This window comes from Corvus moneduloides, chromosome 2 (assembly GCF_009650955.1).
Source record: "Corvus moneduloides isolate bCorMon1 chromosome 2, bCorMon1.pri, whole genome shotgun sequence".
Classification (NCBI taxonomy): domain Eukaryota; kingdom Metazoa; phylum Chordata; class Aves; order Passeriformes; family Corvidae; genus Corvus; species Corvus moneduloides.
In genome coordinates, this window is record NC_045477.1 from 105,425,625 (window position 1) to 105,447,831 (window position 22,207).

The 22,207-nt window shown below is 42.1% G+C and overlaps 1 protein-coding gene across 4 annotated transcripts; it reads left to right on the forward strand.

Annotated features, from left to right (window-relative positions):
* Positions 1-1,530: 1,530 nt before the first annotated feature.
* On the forward strand, positions 1,531-17,892 carry TCEANC (transcription elongation factor A N-terminal and central domain containing). Of its 4 annotated transcripts, none has more exons than XM_032100656.1 (2): positions 1,531-1,954; positions 14,000-17,892. In XM_032100656.1, exons 1-2 carry the CDS (start codon positions 1,900-1,902, stop codon positions 15,088-15,090), a joined length of 1,146 nt encoding a protein of 381 aa, XP_031956547.1. In that variant the 5' UTR covers positions 1,531-1,899; the 3' UTR covers positions 15,091-17,892. The 4 variants fall into 4 exon arrangements, with proteins under 4 accessions (XP_031956547.1, XP_031956548.1, XP_031956550.1 ...); XM_032100657.1 differs by having other exon boundaries at positions 1,910-1,980; XM_032100659.1 differs by lacking the exon at positions 1,531-1,954 and adding an exon at positions 2,004-2,237.
* The last annotated feature ends 4,315 nt before the right edge of the window (positions 17,893-22,207 follow it).

The window sequence follows — 22,207 nt, forward strand, 5'->3', positions numbered from 1 at the left end:
GATGAATTCATGAGTTTGGCACAAACACATAGTGAGTTAGAAACTGAACAGCATTAGCAATCAGTCTATAAAGCAACCACTGCAGCATTAGCAAGGAAAGGTTTGAGATCACTCAGCGATGAGCACTGATCAACTGGTTCACTACAATAATTTAATAAATTGCTTATCTAGGTTTTTTTACATCCTATACAAGAATGCAAGGCTTTTTTTCCCTGTGTGATTAGTAATGGTGATGTTCATTATATCAAAATAAGGAAAAAGTGGTCTGCAGTACGTTATATTCTTGCCAAGACATATTTGGCACCTTCAGGTAGGTAAAATCATATTACTGACAGCAAAGGGCAACACAGACCTCATAAGTAAATGAAACCAAAAACATGTGTTAAAAAATCATACCAGCTTTTTACTATATCTGAGTATAAACCCCAGCATCATCTGTAGATTTGCTATAGAGCCAAAATCCTAGAAGTATTATCTCTTAAAAAATAATTTTAAACACCTATGTAAAATACATGTGAAAGAGGAAAGCAGTGCAACAAAGACAATGACAAATACCTTTGCTTTGACTAAACTACATCAACTTTTAGATGTTTACTGCATAATCTGAAATGTCTAGCACACTTCATCATATCCAAAAGCTATAACCCTGTGAAATTTTATAATTATTGTCTTTGTGTATACAAATACTCCGTTTATCATCCCAAAGACTAGTTGGTTAAACCAAAAGTAACACAGTACCATGTTGAAAACAAGAAGTTTTACAATGGGGTTTTTTTTTGTTCTGTTAGCCTTAGGTCTGATACTCATTTACCTTGCATGCCACACTGCCTTTTCAAGCTGTGTTTGCTTGAGAAGGACTATATCATGACTGAGGTTAAACTCACATGAATATCATCTATTTTTCATTCATCTCAGGGAGTTGAACGGAGATGAACACTGAAGTAAGGCCATGCCCTGCACAGCACCAGCATCAAGGTGTCCCTTTTGCCCCACAGCCACATCATGTGCCAGATCCACGCCAGCCCAAAACAGCCGGCAGCCTCAGTGGAAACTGTGCCCTCACACCTGAGGCTGCAGGGGAGAGCAAGTTACTTCCATGGCTGCTGCCCGCTCCAGAGTGCTTTCACCTTACGGCAGGCCCGCAACAGCACAGGAGCCCACAGTGAATACACCTGCCATGGTCATCTGACAGCAGAATCACAGGGTGAGTTAGGTTGGAAAAGACCTCTGAGATCATCAAGTCCAACCCCTGACCCAACACCAACCTGTCAACCAGACCATGGCACTGAGTGCCATGTCCAATCTTTCCTAAAACACCCCCAGGGACGGTGACTCCACCACCTCCTTGGGCAGCCCATTCCAGTATCTAATCACTCTTTCAGTGGAGAAATTCTTCCTGACGTCCAACTTAAACCTCTCCTAGCACAGCTTGAGGCTATGTCCTCTCATCCTGTCACTAGTTGAGTGGGAGAAGCAGGCTGACCCACAACTGCTACAGTCTCCTGTCAGGTGGTTGTAGAGAGTGATAAGGTCACCCCTAAGCCTCCTCTTCTCCAGGCGAAACAACTCCGCTCCCTCGGCCGCTCCTCATAGGCCATATGCTCCAGACCCTTCCCCAGCTCCGCTGCCTTTCTCTGGACACGCTCCAGCACCTCAGTGTCCTCCCTGGAGTGAGGCGCCCAGAAATGAGGCCACAGGTGTGGCCTCAGCAGTGCCGAGAACAGGGGAGGAATCGCCTCTCTGGTCCTGCTGACCACACTATTTTTAGTACATCGGGACGCGGTTTCTTTTTCCGGGAGCACCCCGCGCCAACCGCAGGGCTACCCAAGCCCGGTGTCCGCCAGCGCTCCGGCAGCACCGGGGCCAGCGCGCAGCCGCCCGGGCCGCAGCCGCGCGGAGATGGCGGCGGAGCAGGAAGCGGGCGGGAGGCGCCATGCCGGGCCCCGCTGCGGAGGTGAGGGCGCCGGCCCGGATGCCGGGGTACGGGACGTGCGGGAGCAGCGTTGTGTTTCCCTGGGGGCAGCAGGAGTGTGGCTTCCCCGCCTTGGTGGTGCCCAGGGAGCTGCTGCCCTTGCCTTGGCGCTGGCGGTGAGGTCGGGGGGTGGTCGCAGGAGGCACGAGCCGCCCAGCTGCTCCCCAGCCCCGGTTTGCCTTTCAGCGCCGTGCAAGGCCCGGCTGGCCCTCGGGACCGAGGGGAACGGAGAACAGCGCCCTGAGGAGCGGGGGAGGGTTGGCAGGTAGGGCCGTGCCTGCTTCTCCTGCCCGGGCTGTGCCACGGGTCTGAGGCGCGGTGGCATTTCGCCTCTGAGCAGGACAGCAGTAGGTTAAACTTAAGCTAGAGGGGTCCGGGGATGTGTAGCAGGAACGGGTATGAGGTGCCAGGGGAGGTTTAGGTTGGACATTAGGAAGAATTTCTTCACAGACAGGGTGATTAGATGCTGGAATGGACTGCCCAAGGAGGTGGTGGAGCCACCGTTTTGGGAGGTGTTTAAGGAAAGACTGGACGTGCGATGGTCTGGTTGGACAGGGTGGTGTTGGGTCATAGGTTAGACTCGATGATCTCAGAGGACTTTTCTGATCTAATTGATTCTGTGATGTTTAATGAAGGATTTGGAGAAAACCCCGCAGAATTAGCGTGCCCGTGGCATTCTGGATCACAGTTACAGAGTGATCTGCACTGGCCTACCCGTTTCCTGGGAGCGGCTGCAGGCAAATTTGCAGGCTGATCTCTCCCAAGTTTCGTGGGCTGGTGTCTGAGCTGGAGGTTCCAGTGGTGATGCTCAGCCGCTGGTATCGTGAGCCTGACCCCAAACCTCGGCCAGACAAGCTGTCACCTGTGGCTGGCTTCCACGCCAAGGAAGTGTCAGCTTCTTCCAAATACACACGGCTGGACTGCTGCTCCCAGCTGCTGTAACTACCCTTCTGATTTATATCGGAAGCGGCCGTAATTCCACTCACAGAAGAGGCTGACCTTGGAAACTGCAGGATGGATATCTGTGATGGTACTATTATGGGAATTCTTTATGTATTTGTTATATTAGTCTCCCTACAGCATTGATGTCTTGAAATAATGCACATGTTGGCACAAATACAGAAAGGAGTTAGAGTTCATGCTTTTAAATGTAGTGTTATTTTAATAAATATATAAAAATCCATTTAATTTCAAGTGTATTTCATCCTTTATTTGAACCAGTACATCATGTGTCTTTGATCAAGATTCTCGAGTATTAAGAAATTATTTACTTTCGCTTTTAAGTGTTCTTTTAGCATAAGGAATTTTAGCAGACACTAATAATATTTTACAAATACCGTTTCTTTAAGTCATACTCTTTATCCATTCAGGATGGATGGCCTTTTCAGGAGCATATATACTCTCCTGCATACAAAGGATTTATTTTTAAAGGAAAAAAGTTTTATAATTTTTCAGTGGAAAACCTGTGAAACAACAATAAAGTGGTATCTAATCTAAGTATGACCCTGGCAATGGTATGACAAATAGAAATAGTATAGACCCAAGACTTAACTGAAAAAATGAATGTTAAAGCAATGCAAAGACAGTGTTCATTTGACAAATGATAAAAAGCTTGCAGAAGTTCATAAAGCATGTTTTTATTACTTATGTGTTCCATTTTTATATGAATTTGTCAGCACAATTTTCCATAAAAAGACATTGCAAACTAAACATTTATCTTTGCTTGTAGTGTGCTAGAATTGAAGTTTTTGCTAGCTCTATATGAATAAGAATAATCTTCAAAGCTATTTTGTAAAGGAAATGTATTCAAGAGAAAGAATTGCTTATTTCTCTCCAAAATGATTCATTTTTTCTTTGTAAAGTATTAAGTTAACAAATGTACTTTGGATGGATATGTCTTAAATACATTTTTACTTAACTGATTTAGGCTTCTGTCTTCAAGACAGTCTGTTTTGTTGGACTTTTGTGCCAATACAAAGCTCAATGAAAGAAGGAAGTGTGATCCACTTTAGGAAAGCTTTTTTTAGATTGAGGTTGTCCAGGTTTCAAATCAGTACATCTGCAAGAGGATATAAACAGTATTTATGGAGACTGAAAGATAGAGGGACACACAAGAGAAGTCTGATGAACTCTATTACTTAAAAGCGAATGTTAAACCTCCACCTCACAACATGTTCTTCTTTTCAGTAGGTTTAAAAAGTGCTAATTACACTTAAGTAAATGAACAAGAAATTTAAGATGAAATTACAAAATAGTAGAGGAAAGCTGTAATGCCAAGAATGGACATGGAAAGTAACATCTTTATAGGGAAAGAATTTTTAGTCTTTTGTAGTTATAATAGAACGTGTAAAAGTCTGAATTTTTTTTCAAGTATTGGCTGCTGGAGCCATGATGTGCACAACAGTGTAACCTTTCCTTTTCAAAAAGGTATAAACTCCTAATCATTTTGTCTGCGGTAGAAGGATGGGAAGACTAGAGCCTTACAGCTTTAAAAGAAATGCAGAACAGTTTCCATTTTTTGTACTTCTAAGAGCATTATAGTGTATAAGCCAATCTCAATGTACTGGGAATTTTGAATTATGATTTCCCAGTGTTTGGAGGGCGATGTTACGAATGCTTCTTGTGCCCAGACATTGAGTAGAGGGAGCAGAGCAGATGAGTGATACAATCCCAGTGGTGTTGAGAGAGCACCCAAACATTTCATGAACTGACACTGTTACCTGTATAAGGCAATACAGTTAAAGTATGTTGAAGAAACTAGCTTCTACTTGGAGATGTCACAGCCTTCCTGAAATTGTTTGGCTGGTTTGCTGTCTGAAGTGATTGGAAATACGAATATGAACATTTGCATCCATCCAGATGAACAGTTTAGGAGACTAAACTATATTGAATAAAAGTAGTTAAGTAATAAATGATCACACAAATCTGCTTGGATCATATTTCTATCGCCAGGTATTTTTCTTGAGTGAGGCACAATGTTTATAGCATCCTCTTGCTGTGGGAAAATAGTGAAACATTGTTCATGTTGTCTGTCAGATTTAATAATTCTTTTTTGTTACAAAATCTGTTACTGTTGGAAAAACATGAATGTTAGGAAATGAAAAACTAATTCCACAAAGTGCAAAAAGCTCTTTTTCACCCAGTGAAGTTTTGGCTCAGTACTGAAGCGGGTGGTGCTAAAGGAGTGATAATAGCATTTTCTGCTTGGCTTAGCTTAAGTTTTGCTCTTCATGATAGAGATATGTTGGGAAAATGCCAGATGTATTTCTAACAAGCTTGGATTTTTATGCAGATGGTAAGCTGTACTCTTTAGCTTTCAGGAGACTCTGTTAATGTATAATCACAAAAATTATTGTATGATTTGTGAAAGATTGTGTGCAGCCTCACCAAAGGCCTGAATCCCATGATAAACTTTACTGTAGAAGCTCAGCTTAGTGCAAAATACATGTCATAATCTGTGTCTCTACCATAGTTAGATAGCATTAAGTCATGTCTGAGTCATTGGCTTAAATTTCATTCAACACACTTCTTTTCCTGTGTATTTGTCACTTGAGACCAAAATGGGAGTTCGTGTTTAGAAAATGTGCCCTGTGTGTCAAAAGCCTGACTTTTGACCTGCTTGAAGCCCCAGCTAGTACCTCATACTGACAAGTAGTGGAAAGTGGCTGAGAGAAAAGGGATTCCTCTGCCAGCTTTGACAAGGCTTTGTCATGAAGATTTGAAAAACCAGAGAGCCCCATGGAACATTTCTGTGACCTTGTGCTGAAACTAGGAAATGGATTTTAGAATAAAGTTAGTTAATATTGAAAAATAACCTGGTTGTAGATTAGAGAAACCACACAAGTGTTTCTTTATGTGAAATGGTGCAAATTTTAAAGGAAATTAAAGCCCACGTTATTTATACATAATTACCAATGAAACTGTTAATGACAAATCTCTCAGAACTATATATACATTTCATTATTGCCCCATTGAATCACAATGTATTATAATGTATTGTGAGTCTGTATAGCTGTCCTATTGTGGAAGAGATTAGCTAATACCTCCACTTGACACTTGTAATCTGTAACTTGTTAAAAGTAAATTTCGTAATTTTTTAAACTCCTTAAAATTATTTTATTAACAAGGTCAACAATATCAATAGAAATAGAGATTTCATGTCAGTGGAGTAATTACTTGTAACATTTTTTGTGTTTCAAGTAGTTAACTTCATTTAGTAGAAAAATTCATGTGATTAAGGAAGACAGGATATAGGAAAGGCTAAAATATCTTCCAGTGTGAATCAGTTTAACTGTAAATGAAGTTATTAAAAGGAGCCATTAGCAACGTAATGTCTCTGCTGGGATGTGTATCCTCTCTAACATCAGCTGAGCATCCTAGAACTCAAAACAGCTGTAGCTATTCAATTTCTAAAGTATTTTCTCATTTAGGTTTTGCCATGGAACAAGTCAGGGTTTAATTCGTCTGGTGTAGCTGTAATACCTTGAACATTTTCATGAGCTCTGGCTTACATACTGATGTCAAATGAAGCCAGTGGCTAAGCAGCTTGTCTGGTAAGGACAACAGCTTTTCCTATCTCATTAAATCTATGCATGTTTGATCTTATTAGAAAAATGTGCTGAGAGCTCTGCATTGAGGTTGATCCCTGAGGCTTGAGAATTTCATTATGTACTCTATTGATTGTTTTATCTTTTTTCTTTTTTTTTTTTTAAGAATATAAGAATTCTATTTTAATTAAAAGTGGGGAGTCTAGGAGAAGGAACTCCAAATAAGGATTAAAAATTGGCCTTGTAAAAGAGGATACTCGGTGCATCTTCACATGAATGTGATACACTCTGCCACCTCTCCTCTTCAAACTCCCCTAATTTGGGAAGAAAGCTGTGGGAGAATGATTTCACTGAGAGAAACACAGGGTCGAGACAGTATGGCTCCAGGTTAGTTGAAAGTGCTGTAGTTCAAGCAGTCGCTGATGTAAAAGATGCAGAACAAAGCTACTTCTCCATAGTGCTGTGTACTTCACTGCTTCTGGATCTGTGAGTGAGAGGTGACTCTTGGTCAGTGAGGTGTCAGTGGTCATGGACAGCTGGAAATTACACCGTTGTATTGCCTCAATTCTCATTGTATTAACTTAGCTTTATTCATGTGGCTATTCTTTGAAGATGAACTTTACCTAGTTCTGTATTTTTTCAGTGTGGGAGGCGGTCCTGTAGAGAGGCAGGAAGAGCTCTGCTTTTTGCCAAGATGAAATAAAACCTCCAGTAAGTGGTTTCTTGGTGACATTGATGATATCTGCTCTCGCACTGTAGATAGGATGGAGAAGTGTTTTTGGAGTTGGAGGTTGGCTGTGAGAATTCTCTGATTTCTGATTAGGCTCTTGAGTTTAAAATAGCATTTGATAATTTTCATAGTTTATATGGGAGTTAGGTTGCCCAAAGTAAGTTGGTGTTTCCAGGATTATGCTATGCACCATCTCTGCTATAGCATTAACATTTTTTAACACAACAGTTGCAGAGAATTTATTCCACTGTATCATGGTTTCACCCCAGCCAGCAGGCAAGCCTCATGGAGCCTCTCATTGGAGCCGTGGCCCCACCAGCAGGTCTGGGGGGAGAACTGGAAGGATAAAAACCAGAAAACTCATGGGTTGAGATAAGCACAGTTTAATAGGAAAAGTGAAAGCCACACACATAAGCAAACCAAACCCAGGAATTCATTCACTGTGTCCCACAGGCTGGCAGGTGTTCAGCCATCTCCAGGACAGCAGGGCCCCACCATGTGTAATGGTGACTTGGGAAGACAAACTCAATCACTCCAAATGTCCCCGCCTTGTCCTTCTTCCCCCACTTTATATACTGAGCATGATGTCAGATGGTCTGGAATATCCCTTTGGTCAGTTGGGGTCACCTGTCCTGGCTGCGTCTCCTCCCAATCTCCCATGCACCCCCAACTTCCTCACCATCGTGGCAGTAGGAAAGGCAGAAAAGGCCTTGGCTCTGTGTAGGCCCTGCTCAGCAATAACAAAAACATTTCTGTATTATCAACTCTGTGCATAAGTCCAGAACACAGCCCCATACCAGCCGCTGTGAAGGAAATTAACTCTACCCCAGCTGAAAGCAGCACACACTATTGGGAGTACTTGACTTCTGATCCTTGTCTGGGCTGTAGTCTGGATTTTTTTCCAGTTACATAGAATTTCTTGTAGAAAAGCTCACCTACATTGAAGGTTGGGATGAGGGAGAAGAAGACTGGTGTTCAGCCTTCCAAGACATTCATACACACTTGCTTGGATGCATTCTGAGTTTGTCTTGGTTTTTCAGTGTTAAGACAAAATGGGCTATGGCTTTGCACAAGATAAGGTGTAAAGCAAAGACAAAGCATTTACCCCAAATACTTTTGGAGAGGGCAGTGTTTTTCTCGGGGACTGAATTTGCACTTAACAGCAAGTGTCTCAGGCTGTGGTTTTTTTTGTTTGTTGGTTTTCTCTTAGTCATTTTACTGTTTAAAAATGTTCTTACTCAACTTGGCATTATTACAGGATGGCTATATTTTAAACCTGAGGTAGCCTGATATTTTTTTTTTTTTTTGGAAGCGAACTGGCTTACAAGTTTTTTATTGATTGTCATCATTTATTCTTGTACACACAAGTGACTCATTATACCATGCAGTCAGAGTGAGAGCTCATAATGATTTGGCAAGAAAGTGCCTCATCAGCACAGCATTACAGAGTCTCATTGTAAATATGAGCCTTGTAACCTTCAGTGTACATTTGGAACTCAAACAGATGTTGTCATGCATATTTGGAAAGTCATGGCAGTCAGTTGAAGTCCCTGGTGACTGGAAAAAAGGAAACATCACTTCCATATTAAAAAAGGGGAGAAAGAAAGATCCAGAGAACTACAGACTGGTGAGCCTCACCTCTGTGCTTAGGAAGAGCCTCCTAGAAGATGTGCTAACATACATAAAAGACAGGAAGGTAATTCAAGGTAGCCAGCATGCCTTTACTAATGGCAAGTCATGCCTGACCAACTTGGTGGCCTTCTAGGATGGAGTGACAACAAGGGTTGACAAGGGAAGACTGACCAATGTCAACTGGACTTGTGTGAGGCCTTTGTTATGGTCCCACATGACATCCTTATCTCTGGATTGGAGAGATACGAACTTGATGGATGGACTCATTCTTATTTAGTGGATAAGGATGGATGGATGGAGCCAGGGAGTTGTGGTCAGTGTCTCTATGTCCAGGTGGAGGCCAGTGATGAGTGGTGTTCCTCAGGACTCTCATGGGACTGGTGCCCTTCATCAGTGACATGGGCAGTGGGATGGTGCACCCTCAGCAAGTTTGCAGATAACACAACAGCAGGACAGGATGCCATCCAGGGGGCCTTGGACAAACTTGAGAAGTGGGCCCCTTGTACTATATCAAATTGTACAACTTCTCCATCTCCTACACTTTGCAGGTAATTTTTAGGGTTATTCCTTTTAATGGCAGTTCTATGGATGAATAAATCTTCCTCTGTATCATCTTGTGTTATAAATCCATAGTTGTTTTTCCACAAGCACCTCATGAGATTCAACAAGTCCAGGTGCAAGATGCTGCACCTGAGTCAGGGCAGTCCCAGACATGAGCACAGACTGGGAGAAGAAGTCATTGAGAGCAGCCCCGTAGAGAAAGACTTGGGGGTTCTTATGGATGAGAAGCTGGACATGAGCCAACAGTGTGCACTCATGGCCCAGAAGGCCCATGGCACCCTGGGCTGCATCAAAAGCAGCGTAGCCAGCAGGTCGAGGGAGGGAGGGTTCTACTTTGCCCTCATGAGACCCCACCAGGAGTGCTGCATCCAGCTCTGGGATCCTCAGCCCCAGAAAAACATGGACTTGTTAGAGCAAGTCCAAAGCAGGACCACAAAGATGGTCAGAGGGCTGGAGCACCTCTCCTATGAAGATGGGCTGAGAGAGCTGGAGTTGGTCAGCCTGGAGAAGAGGAGGCTTTGGGGAGGCCTTACTGTGACCTCATGTTGTGACTTTTTATATGGGCAGATAGTGACAGACCAAATGTCAATGGTTTTAGATTGAAAGAGGGCAAATTTAGATTAGATGTTAGGAAGAAATTCTTTACGCAGAGGGTGGTGAGGCACTAGAACAGATTGCCCAGAGAAATTGTGGCTGCCCGATCCTTGGGAGTGTCCAAGGCCAGGTTGGGTGTGGCTCTGAGCAACCTTGTCTAGTAAATGGCATCCCCTGCCCATTGCAGGGGGGTTGGAACTAGGTCCTTTCCAGCCCAAACCATTCTGTGATTCTGTCATTGCTAAACTGAAATGCCTTGTGCCGTTGTGGGAGGGATGAGGATGTTTGTTTTCTACTGCACAAAACTGTGACGCTACCATTTGTTCGTTCTTTTTCTTACAGCTCTACCTTAACAAAGATGCATGATTCATTTCATAACTTAAGAAAAAACCCTAGTCTTTCTGGGATTTCTTGTCTCTTGGAATTAGGAACACAGCAGAACAGTGCTGACTGAGTTCGATTCAGTTAGTTTTATAAGTACTTGCTCAGCAGCATTTGTCAAATTGCATTAAATCAGGTAGAAAAGCAGTCAAATTCCAAATTAAAGAAAGAAAGAGCAATATACAAACAATAGCTGAATAAGGGATAAACCCCTTTCCCTTCTGTCTGTATCCCAACATCGACGGACTCTACAGGGTTTATTTGCCAAAATTAGGCAAATACATACCATAAAAATGTGAAGTCTCCTAAAGGTCACAGGGTAATTGTTTTATCTTTTTTCTTCACAGAGGCTGGAGTTACTCATGCGCATTTCAAAAGGTTCCATGGGTTTGCTATGCCACAGCTCCCTCAAGTGGTAGAATAATTTTCCATTTGGAATTGCAGCTTTATTTCTGTGACACACTTGTATTCTCTTCAAAAGGTTTTGGGGCTTCTCCCAACTTACGTTCTGTCTGATTTATAACAGAAACAACAGAGTTCAAAGAACAGGAGTCTGAGCAGGGAAGAACTCAGGCTTACTATACTTGGGTTCCCAGTGAACTTCGGCTAGAAAAAACTGCAGTATTACAACTGCGTTGGTAATTTCAAGTTTCTTCTTATAAGAATGCAAAAAACATGTTTTCTACAGTTGTCTAACACAATCATGTTGTGCCTTGATTAGAAAAGATGCTTGATATTCAGACTTGATATGAAATGCAGTGCACTTTTCCCAGTATTAATTAATGAGCTTTGCTTCATTCTTTGAAAGAAACCATGGTAGTAAAACGAACTGTTGGATTACTTTATATGTTCTTTTTAAGTTGAGGAATCTCTGTTTAATTTCTGTTTGCATAAAACAATGGTGTCAACCTTGGTGATAAATCTGGTCATTACATGATTTATAGGGCAACAAATGTACAAACAACTTTTCATTGTTTTCATCACACTTCCTTTTAATTTGGAAATCAAGATGAAATTTATGCTTGAGTGGTTAGTGTAGTATTTCAGAAGTATGTATTGCTTTTCACCTTGAAGGATTTTAAAACTTTTTGCCAACTAGGTACGCACAACAAAGCCAGGACATTCCTAGAATATTTCGCTGCAGAAACCTCTCTGATGTCACTGATAATAATAATATAATATAATATAATATAAATAATGATACCTTTATTCAGTGATTTTTTTCTGCTGTTTCTTATGCTTCTCCCAACTACCAGTAAATATCCCTCTCCATTAAAATATTTAATTACTTTTTCTGTTACTTTTACTTAACTTTGCATATTACATTTGAAGGGAGTCAGTCGTACCTCTTTGCTAGAAGTTGTACATTTTGAGACAAGCATTTCCTTAGAAGTGATTGTTTTGACTAAAGTGTGAGGAGTCTATTAGGTGGTTTAATTTCCAAAATTATTTTAAAATAGTTGCCTATAATTTGATGTCCATATTTGTGTTTTCAGTTTGTTTATTTAGCAGCTGCTGAAACATTTACAAACTTGAATTTAATGTTGCATGAACTTGAAAAGTCAGCACATGACTAAGAAAATTTAAAATTTCTGATAATTAAATTTATTGCCATAGTGTAAGAGTCCTAAGGTAGAACCTTGCCATGCTGGGGGGCTGTGTAGGATCAAGTAGATAATGATGAGCAAGGACCACTACCATGAAGCAGGTGATACCCACAGACTCAGCATATGGATCTTGCATGTGGATTTCTTACATACAGATCCTCACCCTGCAATATTAGAGAGGAAACTTCCTATGAAGCATAGTCCTCAATGAAATATCAAAATACCTCACCTTTGCCACAGGGTAGAAATATATGCACTGACAAATTATCAGCAGAGTAGTTTGTGTCTGATAATTTCTTTGTGTGTCCATTGTCCTATATGCTAAATACTGAGAGCTCATGAAGTCATCTTGCCTTAGGTAAGTTTTACAGTGTGTGAACATAATACAACGCATACATAGACACAAGATCTGGAAGAAGCACAACTGATTATAAGGCATAGCAGTCATACTGCGTTAACATATAACTGTCACCAACTCTGCCCTGGATTGCATGAAAAACAGTAAATCAGCAGATAATAATTTTCTAATGTCAACTTCTTGGTATTCTGGAGACAGAGAACTGTTCTTGCTTTGTGAGGGCTCTCCTACGTTACAAAACACTTCTTTTTTTTCACAGCCTCCGTGTGTTCCTGTAGCAGAACAGAGGAATGGATGCACTTACATGGGCTTTTTAGTATGATGATGCATAGGGTTCAACTTAAGTATGTGAAAACTGCATCCTGGTTCTCTGATTTTGAAACTTCTTGAGTAATAGCATCAAGTTTCTGTAATTGCCATTATTGAGGTTTTGTAGGACTTCAAAACGTAAGACAAGAGTGTTTAAATACAGCTTAAGGGAATGCTGAGAACGTTCACTGTGCAGGGTGGGTTGGTTCTGTTTGTATAGAAAAATGTCTTACCCTCTCTGCCTTTTGATTTTGTGGAACTCTGAGGTCCTACCTAAAGTTGGAACTTGTTTCTGTCCTGCAAAAGACAAGTTAGCTGGTGGTGGTCATAGAAACAACAGAGTGTGCAAATTATACAGCTGTATCTCTTGTCCCTCCTCTGCCCCTGTTCTCAGGAGTTTTCATCATGGAAACAGTGATGCTGCAAGAAACCTGCTTGTGATTCCTTTCCCATATGGACATGTGTAGCTAGCCTTGTCTCTGTCAGGCAGATGAGTTTTTCTGGAGTAGAATCAGCAATTTCAGACAAAACACTGATTTTGTGCGTAAACTAAGACTAACTGCAGAAAAGAGGAACACAATACTTACAAGACACCATTCATTTCTGCATTCTACATTTAATTCTCCTTTTCAGCAGAAAAATAATAGTAGGAGTAGAAACATTTTTTTGTATGCAAATTGGCAATAACAATGCACTGAGCATTTTTTGATCAAAGGACTTGATGAAAAGGAATCAAAAGGAAATACTATTGAAACCATGAGATTCTGCATTCTGAAGACCCCCTTTGATTTTCCTTTATGCGTCAGAGTATATGGGAGCATGCTTTACTAATGCTACAGCTGCAAGAAAATACAGAGGGATCTGTCTTTAACCTTCAAGAATTTTCAAAATTTGTAGATGTCAGTGTTTTGAAACTGTTTTGCTGGTGTCACTGGTTTTGAGCTGCCCCGTCTTGATAATCCATCTGTAATATGATGCCAGAGCTAGTGAGGGAAAGGGCAGCAATAGGACCTCAGGTAAAAGTCACTACTCTGACTTGCATCTCTGATAGCTCTAAGGAGAAACTTTTGAAAGAGATGCAGCATGATGTCTTGTACAGCAAGTGAAAAGTTGAGGGTCATGTATGAACTAGGATGGTGTTTCAGGCTTCTGTACACCATTTCAAGAAAATGGTGGCAAACTCAGTGATATATACAAATAAAATAGAGTAAAATAGCATAAAATGAAAAGAAGACCTTGTGTGAATATACAGAAGATGAATTAATGTCATAACTGCAGGAAAGGTGATGATCTTTCTTTTGTTTTCAGGTTTAAAAATGTCTGACCTGGAAAATATTGTACGCAGAACCCACAGTATTGAAAAACTACTGTCTGAGAACAATTTGCAAGATATTGAGGATCATCTTAAAGAACTTGAAGATGTTGACATGACTGTAGAATATCTTCAGGGGACAGATGTTACCAAGGCTGTATACAGAGTACTCAAGAGCTGCCCCTCAGAAGGGTTGAAAAAGAAAGCAAAGCAGTTATTATCAAGATGGAAAACACTTTACAAGAATAACTCTGCTCAGTCAATGCAACTTAAAAAGTCTGTTTCTGTGTATGTGAAAGAGGAAATGGAGCATCTTGGTGTAGTTCCTAGAGAGCAGTTGCTGTCTGAAGGACCATGTCAGCAGGAGGCATTAGATGGTACTAGTTCCAACATTTTGGTCCCATCACAAACTGTTAAAAATGCGGTATGTAACACCACAGAAGGCAGTATGAATCAGCATTCTTCTTTTGAGGAACAACACACTGTTCATGAAGATTCTAAATCTGTTGTTAGCGAAGCAAGTCTGCAGCAGCATCCAATGAGAGCTCTGAGGTGTAAATGTGTGGATCTTCTTTATAAAGCTTTGATTGGTTCTGCCAAAGATGAAGAAGAAACTGTTAAATGGCTAGAGTTAGCTAAAGACATTGAAGAACATATTTTTGCTCTTCATGCTAAAAATTATAAAAAATACAAAAATTGCATTAGAAGTAAAATCTCTAACCTTAAGAACCCTAAAAGTTGCCACTTAAAACATAACCTTTTTTCAGGGACTTTGAGCCCAAAGGCTTTTGCTGAGATGACAGTGATGGAAATGGCCAGCGATGAACTGAAACAGCTCAGGGCTCTGTACACAAAATCATCTGTTCAGGAACATCAGCTTCCGCAGGTTATTAATGGCACACAGACAAATAAAATAAAATGCAGACGCTGTGAAAAATTTGATTGCACTGTAACTATGATTGCCAGAGGAACTCTCTTTCTTCCGGCTTGGGTGAGAAACACAAACCCAGATGAACAAATGTTGACTTACGTTATTTGTAATGAATGTGGAGAACAGTGGTATCACAGCAGATGGATTTGTTTGTAATGCTATCTCTCTTTCATAAGGGATTTGGTAACGTGTATGAGAACGTACCTCTGTTGAAACTCTGTAATTTTAAATTCTGCACTGATATTATGTGAGTGCTGCCACTAAAAACCTCAAAATCAATTTTTAAAAAAACTGCTATTGTATTTTTAAAGATGACTTGAATGAATCTTACGTGTTTTTAAGTAATCTAAATAGGTAAAGAAATAAAATGGTAAAGAGGAAAAAATGGTTACACTGTATCTGAGTGGAATATTTGCTAGTTAATCCATTAAAAATATTCTAAGTGCTGCAGTTTTTTCCTGAAGGGACTAGATACTTGGAAATTTTTTTTTATCTTCAGGAAGAGTTCTTTCACAGAACATAAGTTTAATTTACAGTAAACAAACTGTTTCCAGAACTGTAGTTCACATACTTGTGTGCATTGCAGAATGTTCAGCATGGATTCACTCCTTAATTAAATCACTATTTGCAAGCGTTAGATTATTAAGTTGGTTTGAGAGGTGATTTCTAACAGGGAAAAAGAAACAAAAAGAGCATTAAAGGGGGAGAAAGCAGCTAGCAAATTAAAGCAAGAATTACATTATGCTTTAGTTTTATTTTAGCTCCTGGAAGGAAAACAGGAGCTGTGACAGTCTATCAGTATGCGGGCCAGATTTATAATATAAGATGGTATGGCCTGCTACTGCAAAGAAATTAATGCAGGATCAGATAATGGATTGTTTCAGAAAATGATATAAATATATTATTTATGTTTATTTAATAAAATTAATAGGAGTTAATAACTTTCTGAGTGAATATCATCTCTGGAACTGGGACATCTGTCCTGAACTGGGAAAATTAATGTTTTTGTATAGTGCTGGTTACCCACAAACAATGAATAGAAGGAAATCCAATAGCAGAATTTTTTATACATATTTTTGTTCCAGAGTCAACAGGATTCTCGCTGATTTTTTACAAGAAGTATTTATTTTTTTTAAAAAAATTTTAATTCTGCTCACTGTGAGAGAAGTATCTTTTACGTATCTTTTACGAATGTGCAACAGGCATTTTGCACTTCAACGTTAAAATGTATCAGCAGAGCAGAGAAACCTGCGGAGTATTTGCTGGAGGAATTGAGGACAGTTGTGCACCCATCTGACTATGACACAGCTGAGGCTGGTCAGCTCCTCTGGGCTGAGCTGCATGACCTCTTAGAGAAAGGAGTTGGGGGCATGAAATGAGAAAATAGCTGAACTAAAAGCCAGCCAGGACTGAAAGACAGGCCTTTATCTGTATATGGGGAAAATTACATGTAACCTGATGTTGCAAAGAGACACTTAACCTGTTCTACTGAAAAAAAGAAGAAAAATCTTTCCATTCTGTGAAGTGTTAACAGTTAACTTTCAGCGGCATTACTTAGATTTTTATCATGTAAAAAAGTGTGTTTTAGGGGAATTGCACTGATGTAAAATACACATTAAAGCTTTAGGCCAGACCCCCAATGTTCAACTGTGTAACCAAGGAGTTGCTATCTGGCCTTCCTTCCCAGCCCTTACTTGTGTGCTGAAATTGATGCTTACAAGTAGTCCTGCTTAAGTGGGAGGACTTTTGTGTACAGTATTATTGTTAGCTTTCAATGAAACTACAGGAAAGCAAACACTCCTGTGTTAGTGGATCACAGTAAGCACAGGATTGTGTGCAGTCATTTTGAAGGTCATGGTCCTGTTGAGGAGAGCTTTATGCCAGCACTGTGCTGTGTCAGAACACCATGTAGCAGAAGACATTATTTTAGCTGTGAACAACTTATAAATAATTTCTGCCTGCAGTTCGTTTTGAAGCCATTCCAGTAATGTAGAGCTCATCCAAGTTTTATCTTGGCAAAGGGAAATGTAAAAAGGCATGGAGGGTGTTTTTGACAGAATATATTTCAAGGGTAAAATTTGTATCTGTAACACTGGCTACATTTGTGACATAATATATAACATCATTTTCTTTTGAATTGCCCATCACTAATATGTAACTGTGCAGGCTTAAAATATTTGACTGGCTAAGTTTATATGCTTTGTCTCAGCTAACTTGCAACTACATAGTGTGTACAGCAGCAGGAGGGTGTAGATCACTGAAATACAGGAAGTATAGAGTCCAGAAACAAAAGAAACGCTTTGAAAAGTGAGATTCTTTTATATTGTTGAAGTCTCTTTTTTTTTTTCAGTTCATTCCAGGTGAGAAAAATATCTCTTTTTTAAGCAGAGACAATTCATTTGGGTATGATGTTTAGCATGTCCAGGCAGCTACTCCTACAAGGACCGTGACATTAGAGGTGATCCCCACAAACACAGGAGAAATGTAAGCTGAACAAGGCTAAAGTCTGTATTTGTCTCCACAGGGTTTTCCAGAGATTCTATAAATTCAACTGTTTCTTGAATCCTGTGATTTAACAGCAGCAATAAGGCCTTAAACATAAATTGCGCTCAAAGATCAAGCAGCCTGTAGCTGCAGAACTTGTGATACATATCTTAAGAAGATGAGTGCTAAATTAACAATGAATTTTACACAATTTTCAATGTAAAAACAAAGATACTATTCTATATCTGAAGTGCTCTATTAATTGTACTCAATGTTGCTCGCTTAACACCAGTAACAAAACTTCTGGTTCCTAGAGATCCACTGCCAGATCCACTTCTGTTCTGTTGAGTGCCTTTTCTATCTCTGTCATACCCCTCTTACTATGCACTTTTTAGGGAGGTACTCAGCTGCCATTTGTTGTTTATAACTCTTTCTTCTTTTCAAAACCAAAAGTAAATTTGTGCTGTTTATTTTCATTTAAAGTGTATTCGTTTCTGTCTGTTGTGCTATGTATGTTTGCTACTAAAGCAAAGAACTGCAACTCTTTAAACAAAAAACAGCTTTTTTGTGCCAAGAAAGAAAGTTAGCTGGTAACAGGCTGTGATTAAGGAGCAAATATGTCGAATTACAGTCCTTCAGGGAATCTTCAGGATGTAATGGCCCAATTCACTGACTGCCTGGAAGATAAGAAAAGAAACAAGAGTACTTTGATAATTTCTTGGATTTGCTTGGGAGTTGGCTTGTTGCATTCTGGTATTAACAGAGCCATGAAGGCAGATGACTTCATATCCCCTCATTTTGTGCTGCTGTAATTCAGCCAAGAGGTGACAAAGTCATGTTTTACTGAGGCCATGTCCTCACTTGCCAGGATGGAACATAGTCTCCTTGCCAACTACAGATGGTAAAAAGTATTATTCACAAACTCTTATTATAACAGAGCTTTGCTGATACAGACCTTCCCCTACACAAACACAAAAAAGTTGTCCATTATTTGCCATTGGATGTTTTTTGTGCTGTTCACTCTGATGTGACATAACACCACTTCATGAATACACCTCTGTGAACAAAATCCTTAAGGTGCAAAGTCAGCTTTCAGATGAAGGCGTGTGTGATGGAGCAGCAAGGGTGGGTTACTGTGCAGGGGGAGGCGAGCCAGGAGTGGATGGTGAGTGTCAAGGCATATAGGGACAGTGGCTTCAGTTAAAAGGGTCACTGTCCAGCAGCACCCAAACAAGAGCAAGGCAGGTCCGGTGACAATAATCTGCCAAAACTCCAGTGAGAAGCAGGCAAGTCTGGGGAGGTGCTGTCGGATGGAGATTTGGTGCACAAGGTGGGGTGCAGGAACGGGATCACCAGGCTTGTACAGTGTCTGAGCTGAAATGGGGCTATTGCTGGCAGTGGGAATCTGAAGCAGCTGCCCCCAGCAGCACTGCCCCAGCCCTGCTGCCTTCCACTGGGATGGTCAGGCAGCAGCCTCGGGTGGGGGCAGCCCCACAGCAGCCACCACTGGGACCCTCCCTGCCTGTCTGCAGAATTTAAACGGGAGTGATTTTGGTGCACATGTTTCAAACTGCATCCTAGCTGGGCATGTTCCTCTGTCTGACCTCAGAACTGGCAGGTGTACTTCATGTGACCAGCCCTCAGTGGCATTATTTGTTCTAAATTTGTATTGTTCTATAGCACTGTTGGGTTTGTTACATACACGGTATGTAACAGTGGACACAGAGAAAAGGGCCTTCAGTTCCTGATCCTCAAGCACTCATGCATGTGTATTAACCATGAGAGTAACCCTATGATGCTCCATTATGCCTATGAAATCATAAGCATAGTAGCCATGGTTACACCATAGTTCTTTTCTATTTTCTTATATGTTCCCATGTTAAAGAAATAAAAATACATCTCATCTGAGAAATTCAAGAATTTTGTTTCTAAATAGAACTTGAATAAATTTCGAGGTACCTGGACAAGCTGAAGAAGTGGGTCCAAGTGGATCCTCATGAGGATCAATGAGGCCAAGTGCAAGATGCTGCACCTGGGTCAGTGCAACCCCTGGTATCAATACAGGCTGGGAGTTGAATGGATTGAGAACAGCTCTGAGGAGAAGGACTTGGGGGTGCTGGTGGATCAGAGGCTGGATATGAGCCAGCAATGTGAACTTGCAGCCCAGAAAGAATCAAAAGCAGCATGGGCAGCAGGTTGAGGGAGGTGATTCTGTTCCTCTACTTGGCTGTCGTGAGACGCCACCTGCAGTGCTGCATCCAGCTCTGGGGTGTCCAGCACAGGAAGGACATTGACCTGTTGGAGCAGGTCCACAGGAGGCCACCAAAATGATCAGAGGGCTGGAGCATCTCTCCTATGGGGAAAGAATGAGACAGCTAGGGTGGTTCAGCCTGGAGAAGACTGTGAAAACCTCATTGAAGCCTTCCAGGACCTAAAAAGGAGCTTATATGAAAGATGGGGACAGACTTTTTAACAGGGCCTGTTCCAGTAGGATGAGAAAGGAGCATAGATCCAGACTGGACAGACTGACTACATTCAAGCTAGGAATACGTTTTTTCACAAGAGTGATGAAACATTGTAACAGGTTGCCCAGATTGATGGTGGCAGGGCTCTGAGCAATCTATCTAGTTGAAGGTGTCCCTGCTCATTGCAGGGTGATTGGACTAGATGATGTTTAAAGGTCCCTTCCAAGCCAAACTATCCTGTAATTCTAAATTTCCTCACATGTATCCAATGTGTTTCAAAACAAAATCCAGTGTTGTTTCAAAACAAAAACATGATAGCTTCTCCCCAAAAGGTATTAAGTTCAAAGTAGAGTAATTATTTCCTCCACTTCTTAAATGCAGCTTTTTCTTCTTTATAAGTCATAAAATAATGCCATAACTGATCAGAACTTATATACCTTAGCATTACCATAATTTAAAATCCACTTTCCTACCTCTCCAGCACTTACTTGTGTTTTATTCTAGAACTGGATGAAAGCAGATTCCAGGAAAAAAGTGCTTAAGAATTTTCCAAGTCCAGATTTGTTAGATAAAAATGGGTCTGGTATCATCAAATTTGCCTCTAGCATGGCCTGCCTCTTAACAATCCTGTTCCTGTCAGTAGGAGACATCTGCTTTTGTTGATACTGAGATCTTGTTTTCCATTCCTTGGGCCATGTTGATGTCTGATCCAAACAAGACAACTCTACAAGTGGCAATTCCAGTCTGATTGCATCTGCCTTATGATCAGAAGCATGTGATGACTGCTTGAGCAAATGGGTGTACTTATGTCTGTCATCACCTATCCCTCTTGATGATGTGGGAACCTCTTTAATTTGTTTTCTTCATTTCAATTATACTTTGCCCTTGTGGGGAGGTTGTAAGAGCACAGAAAATACTCTTATCACTATTTCCTTTAGCTTTTTTCCCTGTGATCTTATTTAAACAGTCAAGTTGGTGTTATTCTGAGTTACTACAGAAAAAAAAAAGTGCCTGGCTACTTTTTTAAAATAACGTGCTTTGTATTTTGATGAATTTCTGCATTGACACAAGCACAGTTTTAAATGTTTCTACTTAAAAAGTGAAGCTGCCTTACAACTGTGAGTTTGCATACCTGGGCCCTTAGAGGGGAGCACAATGAGACTACTGCCTTTGATAAATAACTGACCGGCAAATACTTGATAAAGGCATTTTCAGGCTTAATAATGCAGGGCATTCTAGAGCAAGTAAAAGTGTTATCTTTTCCAGTGAACGCTCTTAAGACAGCGGACGATAGTGATCGATGAAAGGTATGGCTCTCACTGGGGCTTTCTGTGCCCTGTCCTGGCTGGGGGCACAGCCGTTCCCGTTGCCCGCTGTTCCCCCGTTCCCGTGGTTCCCGTTGTTCCCATTCCCGCTGTTCCCCCTGTTCCCGTGGTTCCCGTTGCCCGCTGTCGCCCCTGTTGCCCCCTGTTGCCCCTGTTCCCCGCTGTTGCCCCCTGTTCCCCGCTGTTGCCCCTGTTCCCCCTGTTCCCCGCTGTTGCCCCTGTTCCCCGCTGTTGCCCCCTGTTCCCCCTGTTGCCCGCTGTTGCCCCTGTTCCCCCTGTTGCCCGCTGTTCCCCCTGTTGCCCGCTGTTGCCCCTGTTGCCCGCTGTTGCCCCCTGTTCCCCGCTGTTGCCCCTGTTCCCCGCTGTTGCCCCTGTTCCCCGCTGTTGCCCCCTGTTGCCCGCTGTTGCCCCTGTTCCCCCTGTTCCCCGCTGTTGCCCCTGTTCCCCGCTGTTGCCCCTGTTCCCCGCTGTTGCCCCTGTTCCCCGCTGTTGCCCCTGTTCCCCCTGTTGCCCCCTGTTCCCCGCTGTTGCCCCTGTTCCCCGCTGTTGCCCCTGTTGCCCCCTGTTCCCCGCTGTTGCCCCCTGTTGCCCCTGTTCCCCCCTGTTGCCCCTGTTCCCCGCTGTTGCCCCCTGTTCCCCGCTGTTGCCCCCTGTTGCCCCTTGTTCCCCGCTGTTGCCCCCTGTTCCCCGCTGTTGCCCCCTGTTGCCCCTGTTCCCCGCTGTTGCCCCCTGTTCCCCGCTGTTGCCCCTGTTCCCCGCTGTTGCCCCCTGTTCCCCGCTGTTGCCCCCTGTTCCCCCTGTTCCCCGCTGTTGCCCCCTGCTGCCCCTGTTCCCCGCTGTTGCCCCCTGTTCCCCGCTGTTGCCCCCTGTTCCCCGCTGTTGCCGCTGTTCCCCCTGTTCCCGCACCTTCCCGCCGCTCGGGGCTGAGCGAACTCCCATCCCGGGGGCGCGGCCTCTGGGCGGTGGGCGGTGCCGGGATCACGTGGTGCGCCGGCCCCG

Coding starts and splice junctions, on each gene's coding strand:
- TCEANC (XM_032100656.1), top strand. CDS start 1,900: ATGGCGGCGGAGCAGGAAGCGGGCGGGAGGCGCCATGCCGGGCCCCGC. Junction 1,955..13,999: donor TGCCGGGCCCCGCTGCGGAG/GTGAGGGCGCCG, acceptor TTTTGTTTTCAG/GTTTAAAAATGTCTGACCTG.